Source organism: Nannospalax galili, unplaced genomic scaffold, assembly GCF_000622305.1.
Source record: "Nannospalax galili isolate Female #2095 unplaced genomic scaffold, S.galili_v1.0 scaffold231, whole genome shotgun sequence".
Taxonomy (NCBI): Eukaryota; Metazoa; Chordata; class Mammalia; order Rodentia; family Spalacidae; genus Nannospalax; species Nannospalax galili.
Genome location: NW_008330120.1, coordinates 3,169,438 through 3,196,671, shown reverse-complemented (window position 1 = coordinate 3,196,671; position 27,234 = coordinate 3,169,438). Strand labels below are relative to the sequence as shown.

At 48.8% G+C, this 27,234-nt stretch overlaps 1 protein-coding gene across 1 annotated transcript; it reads right to left on the bottom strand.

The window, feature by feature from the left end:
* Nucleotides 1-682: 682 nt before the first annotated feature.
* Ctcfl (CCCTC-binding factor like) lies at nt 683-26,620 on the bottom strand. The gene is made up of 11 exons (XM_029567987.1): nt 25,681-26,620; nt 24,407-24,617; nt 20,131-20,136; nt 19,461-19,631; nt 18,221-18,354; nt 15,740-15,860; nt 14,998-15,147; nt 13,497-13,657; nt 9,879-10,061; nt 5,003-5,126; nt 683-897 (listed from the first exon to the last, which is right to left on the bottom strand). The coding sequence occupies exons 1-11, from the start codon at nt 26,239-26,241 to the stop codon at nt 746-748; spliced, it is 1,974 nt and encodes a 657-aa protein (XP_029423847.1). The 5' UTR covers nt 26,242-26,620; the 3' UTR covers nt 683-745.
* Nucleotides 26,621-27,234: the final 614 nt, after the last annotated feature.

The following is a 27,234-nucleotide window of genomic DNA, read 5'->3' as shown; positions in this document are numbered from 1 at the left end:
GATAAAGAAAGCGTTCAAGCCTAACCTGGGGAACTCAATCTAAAAAGAGAAGAAAAAGAGCTGTGGGTGGAGCGCAGTTTGCCTCACATGTGCCAGGCCCTGGGTTCGCGCCACAGGTCCACTACGTGGGAAAGCAGAGATGACAAAAGTTTAGAGGTGAACCTTGCTCTGCAGCAGTGTAAAACACATTGCACACACCCTCTGGTCTGATGTGCGGTCTGTCCTATTCCCGTTTTATCTTTTTATAGCATATTGACCTTTTTGGTTGAATTTAGAATTCATTAAAAGTACTATGGTAGCTTTAAACTTTATGGAAAACTCATTTATATGAAAAAGATATAAAAATTCATCTGCAATGTTTAAATATATCACAGTATCAGAAATATCAAGGACAAACACAAGTCAATGAAAAGCTTCCTCACTCTGATTACTGAGGTGTTGGCTGGTCTGAACTCCTACAGAAATAAGTATCCCTTGGCTTATTTGGGGCCACCCTGCTGGTGTCCAGGAGTGAAGTCACAGGGCTGAGGTGCCCTTCAGCCCAGGGTCAAACTCTTGTCTTTCAGAAGGCACCTGTAAATTTTGTGTGTGTTTGGTTGGTTGGTCTGTGCTTTTTCAAATATCTTCTGCACACTACGTCAAACTCTGGGGAAACCTGTCTGTTTCTAAACTACTTCCTCACTAACCGTGACCTTGTCTGTTTCTAATCTGCTTCACTAACGGCTGCGGTACACAGAGCAGCCCGTCACTTATCCATCATGTTGAAGATCATCTCACAGGTCAGGCCTTCATCGAGGTCCTTGCTCCCCCCACCGGTGCTTTCTTCATGGTGGCCCAGAGTCAGCTCCCCGGGGAGCTGTGCCTCCCTCAAGGTGGCATCCTCCTGGGCAGTAGCATCTGTGAGGAAAGACAGAGTGAGAGCATGTGAGAGCGAGCCAAGACATCCGAATCAGGAAACGGGGCGAGTGTATTTTGGGAAGAATCACTTCAGTTTGAGCACAGCGGCAGGTGTGTCAGAAAGCAAGGTGACTCTCAAACACTGGCCATCAGCCATTTGCTTCAGAGAGGGCTGCTCCCCAGCTCCACCCAAGGCCACTGGGATGGGGAATCCTTTATGGGACATCATAGTCACTGCAGGACATCAGCAGCTTCCTGCCATAAGGTGCCTGTGGCACACTCCTCCTCGTCAGCTGTGGCTGTACCAGAGTCCTCAGGGCCAGAGGGATGGCTCGGTGGGCAGAGGTGCACACTGCCAAGCCTGACGACTTGAGTTGGATCCCTGGGACTCACAAGGTGGAAGGAGAGAACTGACTCTATGGTGTGCGTGTGCCCCCTTACACGTCATGCACATATATACACAGTAATTAATAATAAATGGAGCTGGGTAGATAGATGGCTTAGAGGTAAAAAGCACTTGTGGCTTTTGCAGAGGACCTGGGTTCAGCTCCCAGTACCCGTGTGGTGGCTAGAAACTGTTGGTATCTCCAGTTCCAGGGACTTTGACTCTCTCTTCTGGCCTCCATGGGCACAATGTGCATGCGGGTACTTACATACATACAGGCAAAACATTCATATATGTAAAAAATAAAAATAAATCTTAAAAAATAAATAAGTTTTAAAATGTCCTACAGCGTCATGTGTAGGGGGTTGGTCTCTTGTGCTGAGGCGCCGTATAGGACGAAGGCCTAGCAGATCCCATCACAACTGTGCTAGCTTTCCACTACTCACAGATGACACTGACTATGTAGAGAGTCCCCTCAGCCAGTCAACACAGACTGAGGACTTACTCTGGTCAAGGTGCAGACGGGTAGAGTAGAGGTCAGGAGACTTTCTGATGTATGGGTGGAGGAAGCCCTTTAGTGAGAGTCGGGCTTGAGTCAGTTTGCAGGGGACAGGCTGAGGATGGGGGACAGTGGAGGGAGTCATCTGGAGTTCTGTTTTGAGTCCAAGACACGAGGAAGGAGGCTCTCTGAAACCAGCATGCTGTGAGGCACACCCAGATCCCTGACCTGCCACCATCCGCTTGCCAGCAGCTTATAGAACGGCCCATGCAGCTTGGAGAGTTAGAGAGAGATGGCTACAGACGTACCAGCATTCAGCCCTCTGTCCACTTTCCAAATGACACACTTGGAACTGAACACTGCAGAGAGCCATCTCTCACGTGAATACTAGGTGCTTCCTGAAGTGTGGGGGCAAGGGGGCCTACCCTCATGAATGTCACAGACACGAGGCTCATAAACATGGAACCATCAGGTGGTGACGCATGAACTCTCTGGAGGAAGTGACCAGTGAGGGATTCACCAGCCAGGCGAAGAGGAAAATGAGGCCGTTGACAAGGGACGGCGAGGTCACCGGGACCTGGGAAGGACAACCAGGCTGTGGGTCTGGCTGATGAAAGCCAGGGGACTTGCTGTACATGTAACTTTGGATGCAGCAGATGCCCAGTCCCACCACGGTCCCGTCGTTGTTGGTTTTAAACCTATGGGAATTTCTCACTTCTGCCCTCTGTACCTCGGAAGCCAAATGCAAGGTGCGTTTCTAGGTGTGTCTTTCAGGGCCTGGTCTAAATGATGTTCCCCTTTGCAGAGACATCTGGGGGCCACCTCCCATTTCCATATGGATTTGTTCGCTGATGTCCTGTCAGTGCCCCAGGCACGTGCGTAGGAGCTCAGATCAGCTTGGGGGAGTAATTTTTGGCAGAAGCAAAGTAGTTGTCTCCTATCCCCGTCTCTGTCTTTTTGCTTTTCTAATGCCGGGGTTCAAACTCAGGACCTGGTTCGTGCTAGCAAGTGCTCTATCACCAAGTTACATCCCCATCCCTTTGTATTTGAGACAGTCTCACTATGTAGCTCAGGCTGGTCTCAAATTGATAATCTCCAGCCTCAGCAAATAGAATTCTGCCAAAGAGTTTGAAGGCCTTTAACAGAATTCAACACTTGGATAGGAGGCAATAGAACCATAGAAGAGCCTTTAGGCTCCTAATATTTCAGCCAGGTTTTAAGATTTATCCTATACTAGCACTTAGGGGCCAGGGTTAGCCTCTGGTAGACTGTGTGGATCTCAATCTTCAATAAAGGACCAGCTTTCTTGTTATTTTCTTATTCAACAAATTAACAACTCCTGCTACCAGCTGGTTGGGGCAGGGTCCTCAGGAAGAACCAGAAGCCAGAGAAAGAGTGGGGGGGATAGATCCAGGAGAGAGCTGGTGTGATCAAGCACCACTGTGATGATAAGGATCGTTCTGGGGGTGCCCGTGAGGCAGAGGTGACCAGGAGAGCAAAGCTGAGGGTTAAGAGCTGGTGGGTACATGAGAGACTAGAGGTGGTAAGGAAGGAACCGTGGCCTGGCTGGGAATGGAGAGGGAACTGAGGTAGGCAGGACGGGTAGGTGGGCAGCCCTCACAGATGCTGGGCCTCAGTGAGAGGCCTGGATGGTCAAGGAAGGGGGTGTTGGTGGGAGAAGAGGAAGGAGGGGCCTCGTGTGCAGTTCAAAGGTCTCTGGGTATTTCAGGAGAGAGGATGTAGGTGGGGCTGTGGGATGCAATGTGGGGGTGGCACAAGTGTGTCCTCCTGGATGTGAAGGTGGGGCAGGAGACACCAATGCAGGGTAAGGTGGAACCCAGGTAGAGAGTGAAAGGATGGCCAGAGGGCAGGGGCAGGGTAGCAGGCCGGGGGACACTCAGGAGGCTGGAGCCTCAGGGACTGAAGGGGACAGAGGAAGGGATGGAAGCAGAGGGGTGGCCAGACACCCCACACACCATGAGTTGGGGTGACCAGAGTTCTACAGGAAGTAAGAGCCAGCACAGGGCAAGGCTAGGATTTTCTGTTCATATTTTTCCTAAGTTGCTGATTGTGTTTAAGGCAAAAGAAAAGATCAGGCCAGAGGAGACGTGATGGCTGCTCAAAAGAATGGGGAGATGCTGAGGGGCTCCAGACAGATGTGGGGCCCTCCGATGTACTGAGTGACATGGCTGGGGTAAAGGCGAGCAGAGTCAGGCTGCACCCGTGATGGCACCTGGTATGGTGACAGTCACTTTTTTTCTGTTCTGACCGCAGGGGCTGCACTGAGAAGCCCTTGGAGCCTGTGGGTGTTGACAGGGCCTCCTGGGGAGGGAGAAGAGCAAGAGCTTGAGGGGTGGCCAAGGGCACCAGGCTGGAAAGAGGTGGGGACGCAGAGGAGTGGGATGGGGTTTGGGAAGGAGGGTGGCTGGTGGGCAGTATCAGCACAAGGATGGGGGACCAGCCACAGGTTGCCCTCTTGGGCCTGGTACAGTGCCCAGCAGGTTCAGCCCGCTGAGCTATGTAGTCCTTCTGACCTATGTAGAGGACTGCACCCACCCACTGCCGAGGGAGGGCTGTATTGTGCACAGAGGGAGCCTCTGAGCCCTCCTGATGAATGTGAACTCCTGGAGGAAAGGGTGCTGTCGGGAGGACACAGGGCACCGGGGCCAGGGTGGCCATGGAGAAGGAGTGAGTCTCGGGGAAAGAGTGGAGTCAGGATTAACATATGAGAGAGTGAAGGAAGACCAGGAGATGCCTCCTCCCCACTGCAGGCCCCAAACAGCATTTGCAAAAAAAAAAGTCCCTGTGCTCCAAATACTAGAAAAGGCAGAAAAGGCCAAGTAAAAGATTCCTAAAGGCTCAGCCACTCCAGCACTTCTAATCGTCCTGGCTTCCAGCTCACTTCTGATCTCAGGAGCACCTTTCTCTGGAGCTTGGAGAGGGTCCGTGTCTATAGCTCTGGACAGTGTAGTTTATCAAAGCTGCCCCAGGAAGGTCCCTGTTGGAACAGCAAGTCCCACCATACTACTAAAGAGACCACTGAGAGCGAGGGGTCGGTGGATTAACTGTGCACTTGTGTAGCGGTATGGCTGTCACTCAGTCATGTGGATATGGCTGCCAAGCCCCCCACGATGGGGCTGTGCCCACCCGGGCCCTCACTGACTTTCTGGCTGGAATCTACAATGGGCCAGATTAGAACAGTTTTGTCTGAAGGGAGGTACCGTCTTCCTGTCCTGCTTCCTCCCAGACTGTCTGCTTCGGCTCTGGCATCGGACTCCCCCTGCTGGAGGTGGCCAGCTTCTGCTGCTCTGGGTCACACTTCTTCTTGTGTCTTTGCAGGTTAGTCTGTGGGAGATAACATAAATTACACAGAGACATCAGTGGCCCCACCTGCAGTTTGCAACCATGACTAAGAGATGTGCTTTGGGGCCCAGTGTGGTGGCTCATACCCAGAGGTGGAGGCAGGCGGATCTCTGTGAGTTCAAAGCCAGCCTGGTCTACATAGGGAATTCCAAGCCAGCCAGGGCTACACGGTGAGAGTGAGACTTTACTTCAAAAACCAAAAAACTAACTAACTAACTAACTAACAAATAAATAATAAGTAAATAAATAATGGGCTTTGTTAGGCCAGTGAGATGGCTCAGAGGGTAAAGACACTTATAGCTAAGAGCTAAGACTGACAACCTGAGTTCAGGAACACAGAGAACAAAATGCACCCTTTGTACCTTGGACCAAAACGTCCCCCAAATGACCTTTTTTTTTTTTAAAGGGTAGCTTCCTGTCATTAGGTCTAGCCAAAAGCCACCTTGACCCCTCTCTCTCTCCTTTTTCTTTCCTTCCTTCCTCCCTTGCTTCTTTCAGCTTCCTATGTAGTCCTGACTGGCCTGGAACTCACTATGTAGACTAGGCTGGCCTCAAACCCACAGAGATCCGCCTGCCTCTGCCTACCAGGTCTTGGGATTAAAGGTATGGGCCATGCCCGGTTTATGTTTATTTTCATTTTATTATTTTTACACGTGGGTGTTGGGAACCAGACCCAGGTCTTCTGCAAAAGCGGTGTTTTTAACAGCTGAGCTATCTCTCCAGACTGGTTTCATTTTAAAAATAGTAGATATCAATGAGAAGACAGCTCAATGTTTAAGAATGCTTCTATCCTGTAAAGTGAGGCCCTAGGCCAAATCAGAAATTCAATGCATCGTGATTTTATGACAACACGCCATTCGGGAGACTGTCCCCACTGCTGTTCTCCTGAAACCCCAGCTCAGGATACAGGTGGCAGGTGTTCAGAGAGCACACAGAACTTAGAAGAAAAGGCCAGGTATGGTGGTTCATGTCTGTAATCCCAAATGAGCTAATCCCAGCTGAGGCAGGAGGACTGCCATGAGTGCAAGGCTAGCCTGGGCTACATAGTAAGACCCTGTCTCAAAACAAAACAAGGCTGAGGAAATTGTTTAGCAGGTAAAGTGCTAGCCACACAAATGTGAGGACTAAGTTTAGCTCCCTAGAACCCATTTAAAAGCTGGGCAGCCAGGGTGGCCACATGTAATTCCAGCCCTCGGTGAGCAGAGTTGAGCAGCTAGACCAGAGGGGATCAGTACGCTTAGTGTTCAGTAAGAGATGCTACTTCGGTAAATAAAAATGGATCATGACCAAGGCAGAGTCCTCAAGTCAACCTTGGGCATCTTCATGGATGCATGTGCACCCACACTCATGTAAACATGCACACATACACACAAGAAACAAAACAAAGCATTAAAAATAAAAAGGGGGGCGGAGAGATGGCTCAGCGGTTAAGAGCACTGGCTGCTCTTGCAGAGGACCCAGGTTCAGGTCCCAGCACCCACATGGTGCCTAACAACCATCCATAACTCCAGTTCTAGGAGATCCAACACCCTTTTCTGACCTTCATAGGCACTGCATGACATGGATGCACTTACATACATGCAGGTAATACACTCACTCACATAAAATTAATAAATAAAAGTATTTTAAAATTATAAAATAAAAAGAACCAGGGCTAACAAGATGACTCAGGGTAGTAAAAACCTCATGGAGCAAGCCTGATGATCCGAGTTCAATCCCCAGATCCCACAGTGGGAGGAGAGAACTAACTCCCAAAACCAACTCCTCTGACCTCCGCATGCATGTTGTAGACACACACGCAAACACATACACACACACACATAATAAATAAAAATGGAAATAATTAGCAGAAGAGTTGAGGCTGTCCCAGTCACACCATGTGCTGCAGGACACTGAAGCATTGCACACAGGACCACTCGGTGCTAAGTCACACTCACTGTTTGGAAAGCTTTCTTGTGGAAGCAAAGGCCGGCTGTGTGTTTTGAATGTGATGAGAGCACCAGACCCCCCGCCACAGTTCTACTCTGACCCCAGGACTGCCCTTATTTGCAGGTAAGTGAAGAGCTACGGCTGATCACCCAAACCCCTCCAGATTCATGCTTGGCCACTGTCTTATGTCAGCAAACTTTACTGGAGCACGACCACGCCTGTTCATTTACAAGTGGTCTGTTCATGGCTGGCGTGGGGATAACAGCAGATTCAAGTTGTGGCTGAGGCTGGCCAGAGAAGCTGAGAGTATTTATCACATTTACAGAGAAAGCGTGCTGCCCTAGAGCTGCATGGTCATGTAGAAAACAAGCTATTTTTTGGTGGTGGCGGCAGGCAGGAATCCTTGGAGAATCTGAGAGGAGCCCAGCAGTTCCCCCAGCAGAGTACATAGCAACACCTGATGCACTGTGTGAACAAAAAAGTTCCCAGAAAATCCTGCATCCTGGACTGAATTTCCTGCAGCTGAACCGATTAGAACTTGATTGTGGAGAGTTTGGAGTGTTGCAGGTCCAGAGCCCAGTTACCATTATCTTGGACCATCTTTAGCCCTCTAAATAGCTACTCCTTGCCACCTTTGTTTCTGATTTAGCATGCCATGACTAACAGATGAAAACTTTTTGGAATGTATTAACTTAGCAGACCACCAGGTCCCAGCAATCAAAAAGTTAAGAATGACATCTGACATCTGATAGCATCTGAGGCCTATAGTAGAACCTCCCACCCCTTTCTATGACCTACCTACTGAATGTACCCACCAATGTATTTGAAATGATCTTGATTTATGTGTACGTGCGTGTGCCTGTGTAAATTTGTGTGTGTCATGTGTGCGGGTACCTGAGGAGGCCAGAAGAAGGCCTCAGATCCCCTGGAACTGAAGTTATAGATGGTTGTGAGCCACCATGTGGGTGCTGGGAACTGAACTTGGGTCCTCTGCAAAAGCAGCATGTACTCTTAACCATTGAGCCATCTTTCCAGCCCCCATTGTTAACTTTACAGAGATAAGATACATCTATTATAGGAGTCATCCATGTAAACTGTATGGTTTTTGAAGTTTATTCACAGTGTTGTGAAGTTACCATCACAATCTGAAAACACCTCACACCTTCCCTCCCCAAAGAAATCTCTACCTGCCTCCTCTGGGAAGCCATCCTGGAAGCAACCCCCAAGCCATGCCCAGCACTGCTATGGCACTTTCCTGTGGCCATCCTGCCAGCTGCCTCAGGAGACTCTGAGCTGGAAGCACAGAGCTGTGCCACGCCCCGGTTCCCGACCCACGGACATTGTGACCTGATGTTTGTTAAGCCCTGAAGTTTTGAGGTAATTTGTTATGTGGAAATAAAAGGTGAATCTGGCATCTGAAAGTGCGAATCCACCTCCATTTTACATCTTGTAAACGCTTGAAAATTGGAATTCCTCTGTGAAGATGTCCAAATTTAGTTCACAGAACAATTTTCAACTACCACACTTTAAAAACTAGGCTTTGCTGGGCAGCTGGGTGTGGTGATACACGCCTTTATTTAATTCCGGCTCTCAGGAAGCAGAGGCAGGTAGATCTCTGTGAGTTCAAGGCCAGTCTGGTCTACATAGTGAGTTTCAAGTCAGCCAGGGCTACACAGTGAGACCCCCACCTCAGAAAACAAACAAGCAAACAGACAAAAACGCCCCCAAACTAGGTTCTTTCAGGAGTCAGAAAACTCCCCTATTTTCCAAGATAATGTGTGTGGAGCTGGGCCTGATGTTGCAAAATTGTTTAGTAAAATGAGGGGGTTATAAACTGAAATACAGACCAGAAATAATACTAATAAGCAACACTGGCAAATTTCATACCCACCAAAGAATTCAACTAACAGGGCCAGAGAGATGCTCAGTGGTTAAGAGCACTGAGTGCTCTTGCAGAGGTCCTGGGTTCAGTTCCCAGCACTCACATGGCAGCTCACAACCACCTGTAATTCCAGTTCCAGGGGATCCAACATCCTCTTCTGGCCCCCACGGGCATTACACACATGGGTGTATTTATATACATGCAGGCAAAACACTCACACACATAAAATAAAAATAAATTAAAAGTTTTTAAGAGCTATAACTAACATAGGAATTGGGCTGGGTAATGGAGGCCTGCCATCCCAGCTACTCAGGAGATTGAGGCAGGAGGATCCATGTTCAAGGCCAGCCTGGGCAATTTAGCAATAACTGATCTTACAATAAAAACTAAAAAGGGAGCTGGGCATGGTGGCACATGTCTTTAATCCCAGTACTTGGGAGGCAGAGGCAGGTGTATCTCTGTGAGTTCAAGGCCAGCCTGGTCTACAAAGTGAGTTCCAGGTCAGTTGGGGCTACAGGGAGACACTGTCTAAAAGACCAAAAATAATAAATTAAATAAATAAATAAATAAATAAATAAATAAATAGGGGGTGATGCCCTATATAGCCAGTTCCAGGCCAGCTGGGGCACAGGGAGACCCTGTCTCCAAATAGGGGGCAGGGCTGGGTGGGTGGAGTGCTTGCCTAGCATGTACCAGGCCCTGGGTTCGATCCTTAAAAGGCTGTGTGTATAGGCCTGTCCTTTTTCTGGTGGAGGGAAAGTGCATGTTTATAAAACTCTTGGGAGTTTAAATTAAAAACTAGTAAGCACCTTTCTCCCTTGGGCAAGGTGACCTCAGTCTAAAGCCCTGGCAAGTTTTGACAATTGGGTTACCCTCTCTCCATGATCCTGGTGTGACCCCACACCTCCGAGACAAATGCTTACCCAGCGGGAAAAGGATCTGCTGCACTTGAGGCACTGGTGCTCAGTGGGGACAAAGTTTGGGTCATGGAACTTCCTCAGGTGTTCGGTGAGCAGCTGCTTCTGCCGGAAGTGCTTGTCACAGGTCACACAGACGAAGGGCTTCTCTCCCGTGTGGATGCGCACGTGGGCTACCATGCAGTGCTTCTGGGGAATTGGGGACATGGCTGACTCAGGGTGGAAGGACTTCTCAGAACTCTCTAGCATTACTGTAGCCTGTATTTTCCTCCCCAAGAACCGTGCTGCCCTCTTTCAAGCAGGGCCGGCTGGCGCGCTCAGTGGACACACACACATAAAATAAAAATAAATAAATAATAAATAAATAATAAAAACATCCTGTAAGCTAGGCGTGGTGAATCACACCTATAATCCCAGCACTTGGGAGGTAGAGGCAGGAAGATCAGACGTTCAAGGTCACCCTTGGCTATGTACAGAGTTCTATGCCAGCTTGGGCTATGTAGGACACTGTCTCAAAAACCCTGAAACAAACTAAACAAATAAAAATTCTCCATAGCCCACACTTTGAATATTTATTTTGCTTTTACTTATGTGTCTATGAGTCTGTAGATATATGTACCTGGGTGGGGGGCCTGCGGCTGGGAGGGGGTGTTAGCGCCCCTGGAACTGGAGTGACATGGGTGTTGGCAAAGCTGTGCAGGAGTAGCACGTGCTTCTAACTGTGAGCCATCGCTCCAGTCCCGATAGAGCCACACAGTGTGGTAAATGCCTTCCTTCGGTGACCACCAGTGAGAGAGTCACAATGCTCCAAGGCACACTGGGACGTCCGTATCTTAAAGACCACCACACACTCCAAAGCACTTCGTGCATGTGAGATGTAATAGCATGCAATGAAGAAGACCAAGTGAGGGATTTACATTTAAAAATAAACCGGGGGCTGGAGAGATGGCTCGTTAAGAGCACATACTACTTTCAGAGGACCCAAATTTGGTTCCAGCATCCACGTTGGGTGACTCACAAATGTCTGTAACTCCAGATCTACAAGATGCATTACCCTCTTCTGGCCTCCACAGGCACCTGTACTCATATGCATATCCCCATACAGAGACATGCACTACACAATTAAAAATAAAAACAAGAGGTTGGAGAGATGGCTCAGTGGTAAGAGCACTTGCTGCTTTTGAAGAGGCCCAAGTACACACAAAGCATCTCACAGCTATCTATAACCCCAGTTCTAGGGGATCCAATGGCCTCTTCTAGCCTTTGAGAGCAACAGGCACACACGCAGGCAAATATTCATAGACCTAAAATAAAAAAAATTAATCCTTAAAAATTAAAAGTAACTGTTAACCCAATGAGCTACTTCCAAATATATTTCTGTAAAAACATAGACCTATTTTTCAAAACAAACAAAAGATGACTGCCTTAATAATCAGGGTTTCCTGTTGCAATGTGGGCTGCAGTGTTTGGGGCCAAACAGGCAAAACCATTCCATGATGATCTGATATCCAAAGTTAACTACTTTATTCTGTCTTGGGGTGGGGGAAGGGAGACAGAGTCTCGCTATATAACCCTAGCTGCCCTGGAACCTGCTGTAGACCAGGCTAGCCTGGTATTCACAGAGATCTGCCTGCTTCTGCCTCCCGAATGCTGGGATGAAAGGTGTGTGCCTCCATGCCTGGCTTTGCCCTGCATTTTTTTCTGCTGAGTCACACAGGCCTTGCAGAAAACTCAGAGGGAGTCTGTCCCTGCCTCTCTCCCCATTGTGGGGTTTGTCGACATGTATGGGAACCTAAACTTGCAGAAAAAAGGGAGCAGAGGAGGTTGGGGAGACTGCTCAGAGGGTAAAGTGCTCACTGTGCAACCATGAGGGTCTGAGTTCAGATCCCCAGCACCCATGCAAAAGCCAAGTGTGATGGCCTGTGCTTGTGATCTCAGCTCTGGCAGGTAGACATACGCAGATCCCTGGGGCTCTTTGGCCAGCCAGCTTAGACCGATCAGTGAGCTCTGGATTCTGTAAGAATCTGTCTCAGAAAATAAGGTAGAAAACAATAGAGAAAGACACCTGGCCTTGACCTCTGGCCTGCACGTGCACGTATACAGATATACCCCCACATACAAAGAAGCAGGATTTTAATTGGTTTGGTTTTTTTTTTTTTTTTTTTTTTTTAAAGAATATGGACATTGTTACTATACAAGAACTCAGTAAGTGTTAATTTCCTAAAAGTTTTGTGGTGGCAACGTTGAACTCGCACCCACAACAATCAGCCCTTATTCTGTGTTCTGTTAAAAATCTGCCTTTCCATCTTGAATGCTGAATAGCCTTCTACTCATGTGTGGTTCTGTGGTGCTCATAGATCAGCCGCTTGGAAAATGCCAGAGTAATGAGCTGTGAAGGCTGTGTCTGTAAATGGCACATTCCATCCCGCAGCATATAGAAAAAAAAGACTTTTTTCTAGAAACCACAGAACTTAAGGATTAGAAATCTTGGTGAGCTGACACCTCATTTTCCAAAATTCAAAATCTAACTTTCTTTCCAAACGTGAAGCTTTAATCAGTAGTAACGTGTTTCCCATGGATTGGACACGCATTTTTGTCAATAAAATGCCATCCAAAGCTCATCACCACATGCGCAGAGACCGTTTGCCACATACCTGTTCAAATGAAAATGGCGTCCACAGAAAGTGGCTAGTTGAATTGGCAACTCAAACAACTTCTGGGCCGCGGAGGGCATAGGACATGTTACACACAGCTTCTGTTTCCTTTGACAGAATCTTTGAGAGTGTGCTGAGTCGAGATTTAGTAAAGGTAACGACTATGACAGCATGGTCCAGGGCACTTAAATTTATTTATCTACTTATTATTGCATGTGTGGGCATGTACATGTCACAGCACGTGTGTGGAGTTCAGAGGGCAATTTTGTGGGGTCAGTTCTTTCCTTCCACCTTTACATGGATTTGGGGACAGAACTCAGGTGGTCAGGCTGTGGGAGAATACTTTCCTTTCCAGCCTTACCTGCTGAGCCATCTTACCCACCCTCAGAATGTTCTGGAGTGACATCTCTTTTTTTCTGCTTCCTGGCAGGAATATCATAGTCGCAGTCGGTCCAATGGGACATCACTGAACAACCACGGCCAAGACACATCACTGCTCTGACACCAAATGTCTACACAAGGGAGTGACCCACTTTGGCATTCCTGTGATGATGGCTAGGCTGGTGTGGACCAAGACTCCATCAAGGACTTTGGTGGGTCTGTAAACCCACTCTGAGAGGCCAGCTGAGGCCTTGTGGCCACTGAGCACATGCTGGTCAAACATGACTCAAGATTTTTAGTAAGAAAAGTCTTTTATATTTTACTTTTGTTTACATGTGTGTGAGTCTGTGTGAGTGTATGTGCACTTTTGTGTGCGAAGGTGCCCATGGAGGCCAGAAGGGATATCAGATCCCCTGGAGCTGGAGTAACAGATGGTTGGGGGCCATCTGACATGGGTACTGGGATCCAAACCCCAGTCCTCCTGACAGAGGAGAGGTGCTTTTAATGGCTGAGCCCTCTCTCCAGCCTCTAGCTTCCTTCCTGGGCTCCACCATTTCCCATGTCTCCCCAGTGCACTTACACAACGTACCTGCTTGCAAGCATAATCACAGTACTGGCATTTGAACTTCTTCTCGTCCTTATGGGTCTTCTGGTGTTGAATAAAAGCAAAGCGCTCATGAAAGCTGGCGGGGCAGTAGCGGCACTTGGTCTCCACGGGGCTGTAGCTGTGCATTTTGCGCAAGTGGACACCTGAAAGAGCCATGGGAGACACTGTTAAGACTTGCTTTCTGTTAGGCCAGCTCCTGGTGCTCAGTCGGGGTCTCACATCTTTGGCACTGTGACTGTGCAGACACTTCAGTCGTCCTGGTCACTACAGGGCACTGTGGTACCCTGGGCTTCCGCCACCACACACCAGTTCTCCTGGGGTGGCAGCATGCATGAGTGGCCTTACTCAACTAAGTCTCAGGTCTGGTGGCCGTGTAGCACTGTGTGAGGCTGAATAAAGACTGTGATCGGGAAGCATCCTGCACCTCCCAACGCTGTAACCACAGAGCAAGGGTTCTCACAGGGAGCAGATGACTCAGCATCCCCACAGCACCCGCAACAGGGGCTGCAGAGCTTGTCACCTCTGTCACCAAACAATGTGGACCACTTGGTAACAGGCTCCTGGTCTTTTTGTCTTTCAAAGTTCCACTGTGCTGTGCTTTGTGGTATCCTGGGAACCACAGCAAAGCTGACAGAATGTTCCAGATGAAAGACAAAAGTTAAGGTTTGTTCAAAACCTTCACCTCTCAGAAATAGCCCCGAAATCTCTGGAATGGAAGGAATTTTATTTTCATTAATTTATTTTTATTCCATAGCTCCCTGCCCTCCAGACTCCCTGCCCTCCAGAGTTCTCTGTCTCCACAGCTCCTTGACCTCAATATCCATGACTTCGACAGCTCCCTTCCCACGCAGAAGGCTGGCTGTTCCTTTCTATAAGGCTGGAGTGCTACAGGCTCCCAAGTGCATGTATGGGGTCACTCCACAAGTCCCATCCTCTCCTGTGGTGTCCTGTGTCAGAGTGGAAGAAGGTGGACTTCGTCTCCCAGTGCGCCTCTTACTGAAGCAGGCTCCCTAGGGAGGACCATGCCTGCTCCTGCTTGGTTTTCTCGGCTCCCCATAGGGGTGTTCTGGGCATGCTGAACATGGACAGAGTCAGACTTCTAACCCAGCTGCCTCCTAACACCCAGGTCTTGAGACCTCTCAGCAGATCTCTCTGTGGCCCAGATTCTCAGTGCCCTTATCTGTAAGAACGAGTCCAGCATGGGCTAAAACAATACCCATGAATGTTCTTTTGAACTTGTGTCTGTGAGCTTATATGTATGTGGATAGCCCCAGACCAGAAGTCTGCCTGCTTTGGAACTGCACTTACTTAGATCAGTCACCAGGTGGCGGTACAAGCCCTCTGCAAGACATTCTCAGGAGGTGTGTCCCAGCCCGGTGCTGCCCTCCAGAGCCAGAGAGGCTCTGCAAGTTTGCAAGCCCTGGGACTCCAAAGGGAAGGCCGATACTGTGGGCAAGGAGACACAGCTAAACCAGACACTCACGCAGGTCACTCTTCCTCGCGATGACAGCGGCGCAGTGGGGACACGTGTACTTGGACACGTTCTCATCATGCTTCTGTGCCACGTGCATTTTCAAGGTCCCGCTCTGGGTGAACCGGGCAGAGCAGACGGAGCACTGGTATGGCTTCTCACCTGTGACATGGGCAACAAATGATTCTAGGCCTCCCCAAAGGACCCCTATGCTGAGCAGTCTCCTCCTTCCATTGGTTTATGTCCCACTGGCAACCAATATTCTGTAAGCATAGCAGGGTCTACGGGTCTAGACTCATGAGATTCCCTGATGCCAGTGACCCTTTGCCAGCTCAGGGTGGGTGCATGACACTGGATATGGAGCGGAGACCTGCCATAGATATCCTTTATACAATAAGCCCAACGGACCGTGCACCTCTATAGGGAGTTACTGAAACTGGTGTGAGCGGCCTTAACCCTGGAGGGTGAATTAAGAACTGGGTTTTTAAAAACCTGCAAGAGCAGTCATTCCTGCTGGTGTAAACTTGTCATCCCAGCTACTCAGAGGCTGAGGCAGGAGAACTGAAAGTTCAAGACTCACCTGGGCTACAGAGTGAGTCAGTTCAAGGCCAAGGAGAGGCTGACACTGCAACCCGAACTCTAGCTGGAGAGCAAGGTTTGACACTCAGAAGGTTGCCCTGTGTGGCTCCCAGCTGTGTGGTGCAGGCACTCACCAGAGGACACTTGGCTCTTACCTGAGCAGAGCTGCGCTCACCTGAGTGGGTCCGCATGTGGCGCTTCAGCTTGCAGGCGTCCTTGCTGGCGTAGCTGCACAAGCAGCACTGAAAGGGACGTTCACCCGTGTGCGAGCGGACGTGACGCTTCAGCTTGCTGGCCTAGGGCATGTGGGAGACAGTCACTACAGTGGGCACCTGGGGGTGGTCAGGGCTTCAGTGAAGCAGTTTCAGTGAGAGATGGAAAGTCAGTCATGGCCACTCATGCCTGTAACCCCAACACTCAGGAGGCTGAGGCAGAAGGCCAGCTTAGGCTACATAGAGAGACCTGGTCTCAGAAAAAAAAGCATGGTAGGACATGCATGCATGCCTGTAATCCCAGCACGTGGGAAGCTGACGCAGGAGGACCGCCATGAGTTTCAAGCTAGCCTGGGTTACAGAGTATTTCTCCAGGAAGACAAGTGCTCTCCCCGTGAGCTACACCCCCAGCTCTTTTCTTTTTATTTTGAGACCAAGTCTAAGTCATGCGGGCTGTCCTTGAACATGCTTTGTAGCCCAGGTGGGCCTCAGACCTACCTCAAAGGGCCCCAGCAGAGGGGTAAAAGCAGAAACTGGTATATCTGGCCCACTCCCCTAGCTCACATGTAAAACGATGGGTCAGGGAGGACACAGCTTGTCACAATACTGGCCTGCAAGTAAGGCTGAACTCCTCAAATGGGGGGACAGTGGCTGCAGAGTGGTGAGTGTCCTGCGGGACATGCCAGGCTCCACCACACTCTGTCACTGCACAGGAAAGCAAGTTCTTGATGAGACGTGGCAGGACACCCACAGACTCTTCCCATGGAGGAACCTCTGTGTCCACACTGCCTGTACCCTCTTGTTACTGCCACAACCTTTCCCTTAGATGGGAAAGTGTCTTTTAAAAATAGCATGGCAGAAAAAATTTCTTGGAATTGAATTCCGACCCTGTCTGAAATCCTCGAATTTATGAAGCACAGTTGTGTCATTGCTGTATTTAAGCTTTTGCTGTCCCCTTTAACTTATTTTTTGTTACAGGCCTGTGTTTATCCCTTCCAAGCTAGGCTCATGACTTGGATGTAGTCTCACAGCAGAACCTTAAAAACAAACTGCCAGAAAACCGACCCCCAAAGGAGAAGCCACAGGTGGTCGGTCTTTGTTTCATGGCCTGGTGGCAGGTGGCAGTAGCCTAGATGTAAAGTTGGTCTGGTGGGGCAGGCCTGTCACCCCAGCTCTGGAGGCTGAGGCAGGAGGATTACAATGAGTTCAAGGCTTTCCTGGGCTATAGAGTGAGTTCAAGGCCAGCTTTGAAAACTTACTTAGACTGTCTCAAATTTAGAAAAAGGGCTGGGGATGTATCTCAGTAGTAGAGTGCTTGCCTAGCATGTTTGAGGCCTTGGGTTCAAACCCTAGTACCACACACAAAAAACTTAAAACAAACAAGCAAAATTCCCAACAAAGCCCACTCCAAGTAGCCATAAACAGAACTTAGAGCTAAATCACCAGGATGGTGCAGAGAGGGTTACAGACAGGGTTATAGCTAAATCATCAGGGTCTCTGGTGGTATAGAGAGTATGGGCAGAGTTATGTCTCCAAGCCAACAGCTCTGTCTGACCAGGTGGCATTGGGGTAAGCTAAAAGATTTCAGCCCAAACTCAGGTCAGATCTGTGTTCTGTTAGAGGAAATATGTCTTGATTTTGTGACCCTGGGTATGATATAAAACACTGGATAGGACTTAAAAAAAAAAAAAAGTCTGAGGGTTATTTCTTGGACATAGGTAAATTTTTTGTTTTGGTTTTTTTTGAGATAGGGTCTCAACTATGTGGCCCTGGTTGGCCTGAACTCACTATGTAGGCTAGCCTGGCCTCAATCTCACAGAGATCTGCCTGCCTCTGCCTCCCACATGCTTGGATAGCTAACATTATCTGTAATCTGTACCCCTTTAAATATTGTTTTGGGGCCAGTTAGATGACTCAGCAGGTAAAGGTGCTTGCTGCCAAGCCTGATGACCCGAGTTTGATCCTTGGGACCCCTATAGTGGAAGGAGAAACCTAATCCCCCTCAAGTTGTCATAATTTCACTTTCACCATGGCATGAGCATGCCCACCCCACGAACATATACACACAAACTGGATGAATGTAATGCTTTTACCAATCAGCAATGAAAGAAAACACATTTTCTATTTTACTTATTCAGGGAGGGGTGTGGTGTGCTGGAGACATGGTCTTGCTCTAAAGCCCAGGCTAGCTTGGAACTCAGTGCATCACTCAGGCTGGCCTTGAACTCACGGCAATCCCCTGCCGCAGGCTCCTGAGTGCTGAGATACAGGGGTGAGCAACCAGGTTGGTTCTGGTTTCCTATTTTAAATTTGGACAAGGCCTGTGACTTTTGGCATAGATTTTTTAAAATTGTGTCTTTGGCAAAACTGGTTGAGTCACAGGTTAGTGTCCCTCTGACTGAGATCTCTGGCACGTGTGGACCTGTGGCTATGAGGGGACTCACCTCCACACTGGCGTAGTTGCATATGGAGCATTTGAAGGGCTTCTCATACGTGTGTTTGTAACGCCTGTGCCGGACAAGCTCTCCGTTGGTGACAAACGCCATGTTGCAGTTCCCACACTTGTAGGGCCTGGTTCCTGGAACATCACACGGTTTATACTTTTCAAACAAGACTTAACTACAAAACTTCCAATGACTTTATAGCTTTAAAATTATAGTCTGAAAAAGTTTCAAAAATTAAGAAGCTCTTTGAACTATAAATATCACAGATGTACAAGAGAAAACTGTCTGTAACATTCAGTGCTTTTAACTAAAATTCAAGAAGAAGTGGGGGTGGGGGAGTGGTATGGTATGCTTATAATTTCAGCACTCAGGAGGTTGAGGCAGAGGGACTGGGAGTTAAAGGCCAGCCTGGGCTAAACGGTGAGACCTTCTCTCAAAGCAAACCAAACAACAAATAGCAAGAAAAAAAAAGGCAAAACTAAGTGTAAAACCACGCGTGCTGGTGGTCCCCCTATTGCTGGAGGATGTATCTCAAGATGCTCCCTGATGCCTGAAGGAGTGTCAGCATCAATCCCTCCGCAGCCTTTGTTCCTCCTTCTGCGTGTTTACTTATGATAAAGCTTAATGAAGAAATTAGAGATCAAGAACTGACAGTAACAGGAGACTCACATCTAACGAACAAGGTCTGGCAGATCAGGGCCTTCATTCTAGCTACTCAGGTGGCTGAGACAGGAGGATCAGAAGGTCAAGGCTAGCTTGTGAAACATAGACTTAAAATAAAAAATAAGACAAGGGCTCGCGGGGGGGGACGCAATGGTAGAGCACTTCCCCAGGGAGCCTGAGTCCTCTAGGTTAATCCCTAGTGCTACAAAGAACACATGATGAAACAGAGTTTAACAAATGCTAAGAAATTAACAACCAAACTAATCAAAGAAAGAAAATTTAGGCAATATACTGAAAGAAGTGTTATTTAAACTTATGAATTGCTTCTTTCTGGAATTTTCCTTTATTTTTGCAGTGCTGGGGATATTCTTGCACATGCTAGGCAAGTGCTCGACCACAGACCTCCATGCTCTCAGCCTCTGGACTTTTCTATTTAGAAGATTCAGACTACAGCCAACCATCAGTCAATTGAATCCCAAAGCGAGGGAGAACTGTGTTTTAACGCAGAAGCCTGCAGCCCTGCATCCTCAGTGAGCCTCACAGAGCATCATCAGGGAAGGCCACCAGGGCGCCTCACCTGTGTGGGTGTTGACGTGGTTCCGCAGGAGGGTGACAGTGCGGAAAGTCTTCAGGCACAGATGGCACATGTGAGGTTTCTTGTCACTGTGAATCTTTATGTGACGACTCAAACTTGAGTATTTAGAGGATGTGAATGGGCAGAGGTCACAGCGGAAGGTTCGAATCGTCCCTTCAAGGAGAAGATGCAGATTTTACAGAACTGTAGGGTGAAGACACTTGAAGACACCCCCTCACATCCAGCATCCTCCATCCCAGCCAGGGGACCTCGAGGAAACCATCTAGCATAGAGCTGTCTGAAACCACAGCTGATAGCCACATATGACCATTAAAATTTGGTCTAAAATAACTAAAACTGAAAAGATAATTAGAATGTGGTTCCTCTAGTGTTAGTCTCGTTTCAGATGCTGAACAGCTGCGTGTGGGTGGTGACTACTGTGCTGGACAGCCAGGGTAGTACCATTCCTTACAAAGCAGAAAATTCCACTAGAGGTGTGGGGCCTTTGAAGAGCGAGGCAAGAACATTTTCCTCCAGAGGATGACTGCAGAGAAGGGATGCAGCCTCAACATTTCCTAACCAAGCCCACGGTGATCTGATTGAGGGCAGTTTCTGACCATCACCAGCTGGCAGAGATCAATTAGAAACCACAGCTCCAAGAGTTCACTTTCACCCTTGGCTTTGAAGTATTCCCGCAGATAACACTGAAAGCCCGAGTTTGGGGGAGTTAGCAAGAACGGGCGGGGAAGTACACAGGACTTGAGCTACAGACCCAGAATTATTAAATGGGGTACAGCTGAGTCATCAGTGAACTCCGGTTCCCACCCCTCTAATAGAAACAGCCAAAGCACTGGCAAAAGGCGTCAATCAACTTTTTCAGGACAGGAAATGATCAAAAGCTCCCCAAAGGACTTAGTAGTCTAGCTGACTGTCAGTAAAAAGAGAGTTGTAGTGTATTCTGGTCTCAGTCCCCATTCCAAATGCATACTACCGGAACCAGAGAGAAGAGTGAACCTCATTCACAGAAATGGCATTCGTTTTGAATGCTTGGGTGGCTTCCTGGAGACTGCTTCAAAAGGCTTGCCCTGTTGCACCTGGAATCCACCCAGTGCCAAGAGGCTGCCTCAAGCTGAAAATGTTTCTAAGCAGTGGATAACAGGGAGGAAATCCCTAGGGGTAGGAAGCATCCCAGAGAAAAGGTTGTGAAGAATTCCAGTGTGCTCCTGGGAACACAGGTTGTGGGTATTCTGCCCAGGGGACGCAGAAGGCAGAAGCTACACTCAGACCTTAGGAAAGACCTGTGAAGGTTCTAAGCTCTCCTCTCCTGCAACCTTGAGGCTCAGAAGAAGCGACAGTGGGGGCTTGTTTTGTCTTGTTTCAGATGTCGAAGAACTTTCTCTTTAGTCCTGAGAAGAGACTTTAGTGGCCACAAAAAGCAACAAAGACAAGCTATAAAGTTAGCTTGGAAAACTACCAAACACACGGCAAGCAAAAGCAGGTAGCAGCCAGCCCGGGGCAGAAGAACTCAGTTACAGAGCTGCCCCACGGTGAGGTTACCAAGGTCCAGTGTTCAGCAAAAAATTTAAAAACCTATGTCCAGAAATAAGCAAGCATGGTGACTCCCCAAAAGAAAAAGAATTATACCTGAGGAGGTCCAGGCCCTAGGCACACCAAAGACTTTAAATCAACCAAGGTGCATTCCAAGACCCACATAGACTGTGCGTGTAAAGAACTAAATCACGATGATGTCATAGACTGTGTGTAAAGAAATCCCCATGATGATGTCATAGACTGTGTGTAAGGAACAAAGAAATCACCATGACAATGTCTAGCCAAACTGAGGCTATAAAGGAAGATACAGAGCTTACTACTAAAAGTCAGAAACTCTGGGGGTCCAGTGAGATGGCCTAACAGATAAAAACACTTGCCACTAAGTCTGAAGACCTGAGATTGATCCCCAGGACCCACATGGTGGAGGGAGCGAACTGATTTTCATAAGTTGTCCTATAACCTCCACACACAGGCTATGGTATGCAAGCACGTGTATGCATGCATCATCTCACACACGTGGGCACATGTGTGCATGCACACATATACTACATAAAAAATGTAATAAAAAATTAAAAATAGAAACCCTAGAATTGAAAACTACAATAACAGAAATGAAAACTAAAATCGATAAAAGGCTCTATGGCACGTGTGTGCAGAAAGAAGAGTCACTGTGAATCTGAGACGGTCCAGTTTGAAGAGTGAAAAGAAAAAGAAAAGGAACAATGGCAGCAGATGTGCAAGGCTGCATGGCGCTCCGCCGGGCACGTTCACGCATGACGTGGGGTGGGCTCCAGAAGAGCAGCAGGACAAAAGGACATTTGGAGAAGTCACTAAAAAAATCCTCAAACACAGTGAAAACCGGTCTACATGTCCAAATATCAACAGACTACAAATAGGAAAAGCTCAAGGAGGTCCACACCAGGACACATGGGCATCAAACTGCTGAAAGATGCAAAGGGCCTGGGTGTGCTGTTCCACACCTGTAATCCCAGGACTCGGGAAGCTGAGGCAGGAGGACTGTGAGCTCCAGGCCAGCTTGGGCTACATAGCAAGTTCTAGGTCAGCCCGAGTTCCCATAGCAAGCTCCTGTCTCAAACAAACAAAACAAATAACAAGTTGGAGTGGGAATCTCAAAGCATAAGACAGCAGCAGCCCATCTTGTATAAGAGAGACTCAATAAGGCAAATAGCTGATCTATTACCAGAGGCCATGGAAGCCAGAGGTGGCAGAATGGAATACTCAAAATACTGTTCTGGGGACCAGCGAGATGGCTCAGTGGGTAAAGGTGCCTGCCACCAAACAGAATGACCCAAGTTCAATCCCCAGGACCTACATGTGTGCCTCGACACACACACACACACACACACACACACACACACACACAAATAAATTTAAAAAATTAAAAAGAAGCCAGGTGTGGTGGTGCACGCCTGGCCAAACTATCCTTCTAATGTGAAGAAAAAAAAAATCCAAGAATTGGGGCTGCAATGCCTGTGGAGGTCAGAAGAAGGCGTTGGATCTCCTGGAACTGGAGTTACAGACAATTGTTAGCCACCATGTGGATGCTGGGAATCAAATCTGGGTCCTCTACAGGAATAGTCAGTGCTCTTAACTGCTGAGCCATCTCTCCACCACCCCCCAGCACCCATTTAAAAAGCACCCACACATGCCTGTAATGCAAGCACTGTGGGGGTGGAGGCAGGAGGATGGCGGGGGCTTGCAGGGGACCAGCCTGGCTTCAGGTTCAATGAGAGACACAGTCCCAAGGGAATGAGGCAGAGTGGTAGAACAGGACACCTGTGGCCTCCTCATCTGGTCTTCACATGCATGAGCACACACATATACATACACATACACTTACACACACACACACATTAAACATGCAGCAAAGATACAGCTCAGCCATTCCACTCCTAAATATAGACCTTCCCCTAAACTGAATAGTTAGCCATGGCAACACCTAAAAGGTGGAAACAACCTCAATGTCCAGCAAAGGATGAATGGATAAATAAATGTGGTATGTCCATACAACAGAATATTAGCCAGTTGTTAAAAAGGAGGTGCTAATACCTGCTACAATATTGATGAACCCTGGAATTATATTAAATGAGAGAATAAAGAGCAGAAGGCCACATGCTCTATATGTGTTATTCCATATGCCTAGGACCAAAAAAGTAGGTGGTGGAAGCCAGGGGTGCGGAGTCACTAAATAGCATGAAGAAGTTTCTTTTTTGGGTGACAGGTATGTCTTTGAATCAGAGTAGTGATGGCCACAGAGGATTGCAAATATATTAAAATATATATTTTATGAGAATGAACTAGGACTGGAAATTTGGGGCTGCAGCCTCCTGATTGACAAAAGCTGCCACATAGACAAGAAGCCAGAGCAGCCAACCTGCAGGAAAGGCCAGCCACACTGAAGAAGAAGGAGATGCTGGCAGGAAGGCCACAAGCTGCCTTTGTGAAGGGAGTCACCTCCCTGCTCTCCCTGGCAAAGAACCATTTGAGCATTGTCACAGAATGACTTTTTAGTGTTTGATTTTTCTCTTCTTGATGTATTGGGGGTGGAACCTAAGATCTCGTGCATGATGGGAAAGTGTTGAACCCCTAGCCAGACAAGACTTTTAAACAGTCAGCTAGAAACTGAGATATTGGGGTGAGAGGTCAGTGAAAAATGACTTTAAAACAAGGTGTTCTTTAAATCACTGTGGGCCAAATTCTTCCTGTGGGCTGCTGGATGTTCTGAAAGGGCCTCCGTAGAGCCTCAGAGGCCCTCTGAGGAGCTTGCCTGGTGACTCTGAATGCCCATCCCTGCTGTTCCCAGACAGAGCTGTGGATGTCCACAAATGAAGGCCACACTTCCTACTGTCTGGACCTTTGATTACAGCTCTTAGGCTGGCTTTGTCCTTCTTATCCCCCAGCTTCACTCTGCTTTTCCTGGCTGCCAGCCTGGCTCCATCTCCCTTCCTTAGCCCCCAGCCTCACTTGGCCCTCCTTCTAAGACCCAGACTTCTACAGGAAGGACTCTTTGCTTAGGTTAAGTTCTTGCTCTTGCCTGCCTGGGGCAGGGTTCACTACCCTGTCCTGTAATTACCTGCCCCCTCCTAATGCTCCCAAGGAGCTGCAAAGCAGACAGCAGAACACAGGGCCTAACCTACTATTTGTGTGCACAGTGCTTTCTGGAACATTTTTTACTGCTTTTAAAAGGTCTGTGTGAAAAAAAAAAAACTTTTTTGGATTTGATTTATAATATAGTACATTACTTTAAAATTTCTCCCATTTTCTGATGTTTTGAAAAGAACTTTTTAAAAAGTCAGCCACTTAAAGCTTCAATTATTGCTACCTTCTCACAAACAACGGGTGGTTTCACAGCCTCTTATGTAAGCTGGAAAGCCTACCCTTTCTCTGAGTTTTTACAGCATCAGTGTTCTCCACGTCTGCCTGACTTGGGGCGGGTTTATCTTGCTCTTCTACGTTTACACTGGAAATGGCCAGAACAACGTCCTCTTTCCCTTCATCTCTTGGCATCATTTCCACAAGGAAGCAGCACTCCTCTCCTTGGTTCAGTCCTCCCTCAGACAGCCACTGGTTCTCCTGGCCTTCTTCGAACTGATCAGGGAAAGTAAGCAATCAAAGGCAGCATGTTACTTGTAATCAGATCAAAGTCTTTGTTCCGGCAGACTATTGAAAACAGAAAAGCAAACATGAACGATCACATATGACAACTAAATGCCTATTAGGCAACCATTCAGCATCAAAGTTTTGGTAGTAAAATGATCTTTCTTTGTTGTTGCTGTCTTTGGGGGTTTGGTTTGTTTGTTTGTTTTTGAGACAATGTCTCATGCAGCCCAGACTGGCCTCAAATTGAGTATATAGCTGAGGATGAACTTGAACTTCTGATCCTCCTGCCTTCACTTCCTGAATGCCAGGTGCTGGAGCTCAAACTCAGGCTTCATGCATGCTAGGTAAGCTGTCTACCAACCAAGCTACATCCCCAGCCCATAACTTTTCTTTGAAAACACAATGTATTTTATATTAAAAGTATTTCAGTTTAGTTTAACTTTTAAAACTCTTTATACAGTCAGGCACGGTGGCACACACCCATTAGTCCTTGCACTTGGGAGGTAGAGGAGGGCAGATCGCTGAGTTTGAGGCCAGCCTGGCCTACACAGTGGGTTCCAGGCCAGCTGGGGCTACAGGAAGACCCTGTCTCAACAAAACAAAAGTAAACACCCCCCCCTAAACAAACAACAAACAAAAAACCCTCTTTATACAGAAAAAGTAAGGTCTTCCATTATTTTTCCAGTATTTTTACTGTGTTTATTTTTATATTATTTTTAAACTGTGTGCATGAGTGTTTGGCCTGCATGTGTGTAAGCGCACCCGTGTCATGCAATGCCAATAGAGCCAGAAGAGGGTATTGGATCTCCTGGAACTGGAGTTACCAATGGTTGTTGGCTGCCACGTGGATGCTGGGATTCGAACCCAGGTCCTCTGGAAGAGTAGCAAGCGCTCTTAACTGCTGAGCCATCTCTCCAGCCCCTGTGTTTATTCTTAAACTGCAAAATACCTTATATTAAAACTCCACACATAACATTCCCTAAAGCCTACGTCTAAAAAGCTAGTTTTATTTCCCTTCTTGTGCAAGGCAATGTGTATGGAGGAGAGGTACCTTCATCAGCGCCGAGCTACCACCCAGGTTTGGTGTTAACGCTTGGTCCTCCCCAACCACTGTCATGTTCTCCCTCAGCAGGTGGAACCATGGCAGCTCCTCCTCGGGCAGGTACAGCTCCTCTGGGACGCTGAAGGCCACGTTCTGCTGTATGCTGCACTGGGGCTCCTGGTTCAGCCACAACACGGATGGGAGCGGCGGTGCGCCCTCCGCCTGTGGCTCCGTCGCCTGTGGCACCACTACCTGCAGAGACTCGGGGTCCGGCACACTCAGCCATCCCAGCCCCGGCATGTGCACCTCCTGGGAGGGCAGGGGCACGGTCTGCAGGGTCAGGATCTGACTGTCGCTCTCCACGGAGGCCCACAGCAGCTCAAGCTGTTCTTTCTGGATTCTGGCATCTAAAGGCTGGTGGCTGTTCTCGGCCAAAGCTTCGACAGCACCCTCCTGGATCTGCCCGCCTTGCACCCCACCCTCCCCTTCTTCCTCCTGCGGGCCCCCAAGCTTCAATTTTTGCTCCTTGATTTGGGTGAACTGCTCAGAAGGGTCCTTAGTGGCTGCCATTGTGATGTCGCCTGACTGAAAGAGAACATGCGATTTTTTTAGGGTGCAGAGTGCTGAGGCCTAGCGGCACGAGCTTTGACCGAGGTCCAGAGGCTCTGGGCTAGCACTTAGGAGGCTGAGGCAGGGGGATCACTGCCAGTTCCACGCCAGAAAAAAAAGGCTCTGGGGGCTCACAGGGTCTGTCTACACCGACTCCCCCTCAGATTTAGGCTACACAGGGCTGGTTCCGCATTCTAAAGCCCGAGCAGGCTGAGAGCTGGTGCACGGTCCGCACTGGCATGGCACAGGGGGGTGGGGGCGGTGGCAGCCCCGGGTCAGTGCAGAGCCCCGGGCAGGCTTTCCACCGTGCGCGGCTGTGCGCGAGGCTGTTCTGGGCCTGGAGGACAACGACGGATCCAGACCTCAGCCTTAGGCAGCAGAGACGCCAAGCACCTGCGCCCTCTTGGCTCCACGCCTGCCTCCCGCACCCGCGCCCCACCCCGCCACACCCATGCCCTGGCTATGCCCCACCCATGCCCACACCTCCGTGCTCCCCTGGAGTCTGAGGGGTCCCGACTCTCACCGCCAAATCGAAGCCTGATGGCTGCTACCTCGTGCAAGGCGTGCTGCCGCCACCAGCGCCACCACCACAAGGGAGATCTGCGCGAGTAGGCATGCGCGGGTGGGGAAATGGGGCGGAGCCAGGGGATGGGGGAGGGGGTATCAGCGAAAGTGGAGGCGGGGAGGAGGGGAGAAGAGAGGAGCTGAGGGCTTGGCGCCCTAAGGGGGAGCTGCAGGCCTGGGCGGGGTGAGGATGGAGAGGGAGGAAGAGAAGGAGGGGGGCACTCCACAAGGGAGATCTGCGCGAGTAGGCATGCGCGGGTGGGGAAATGGGGCGGAGCCAGGGGATGGGGGAGGGGGTATCAGCGAAAGTGGAGGCGGGGAGGAGGGGAGAAGAGAGGAGCTGAGGGCTTGGCGCCCTAAGGGGGAGCTGCAGGCCTGGGCGGGGTGAGG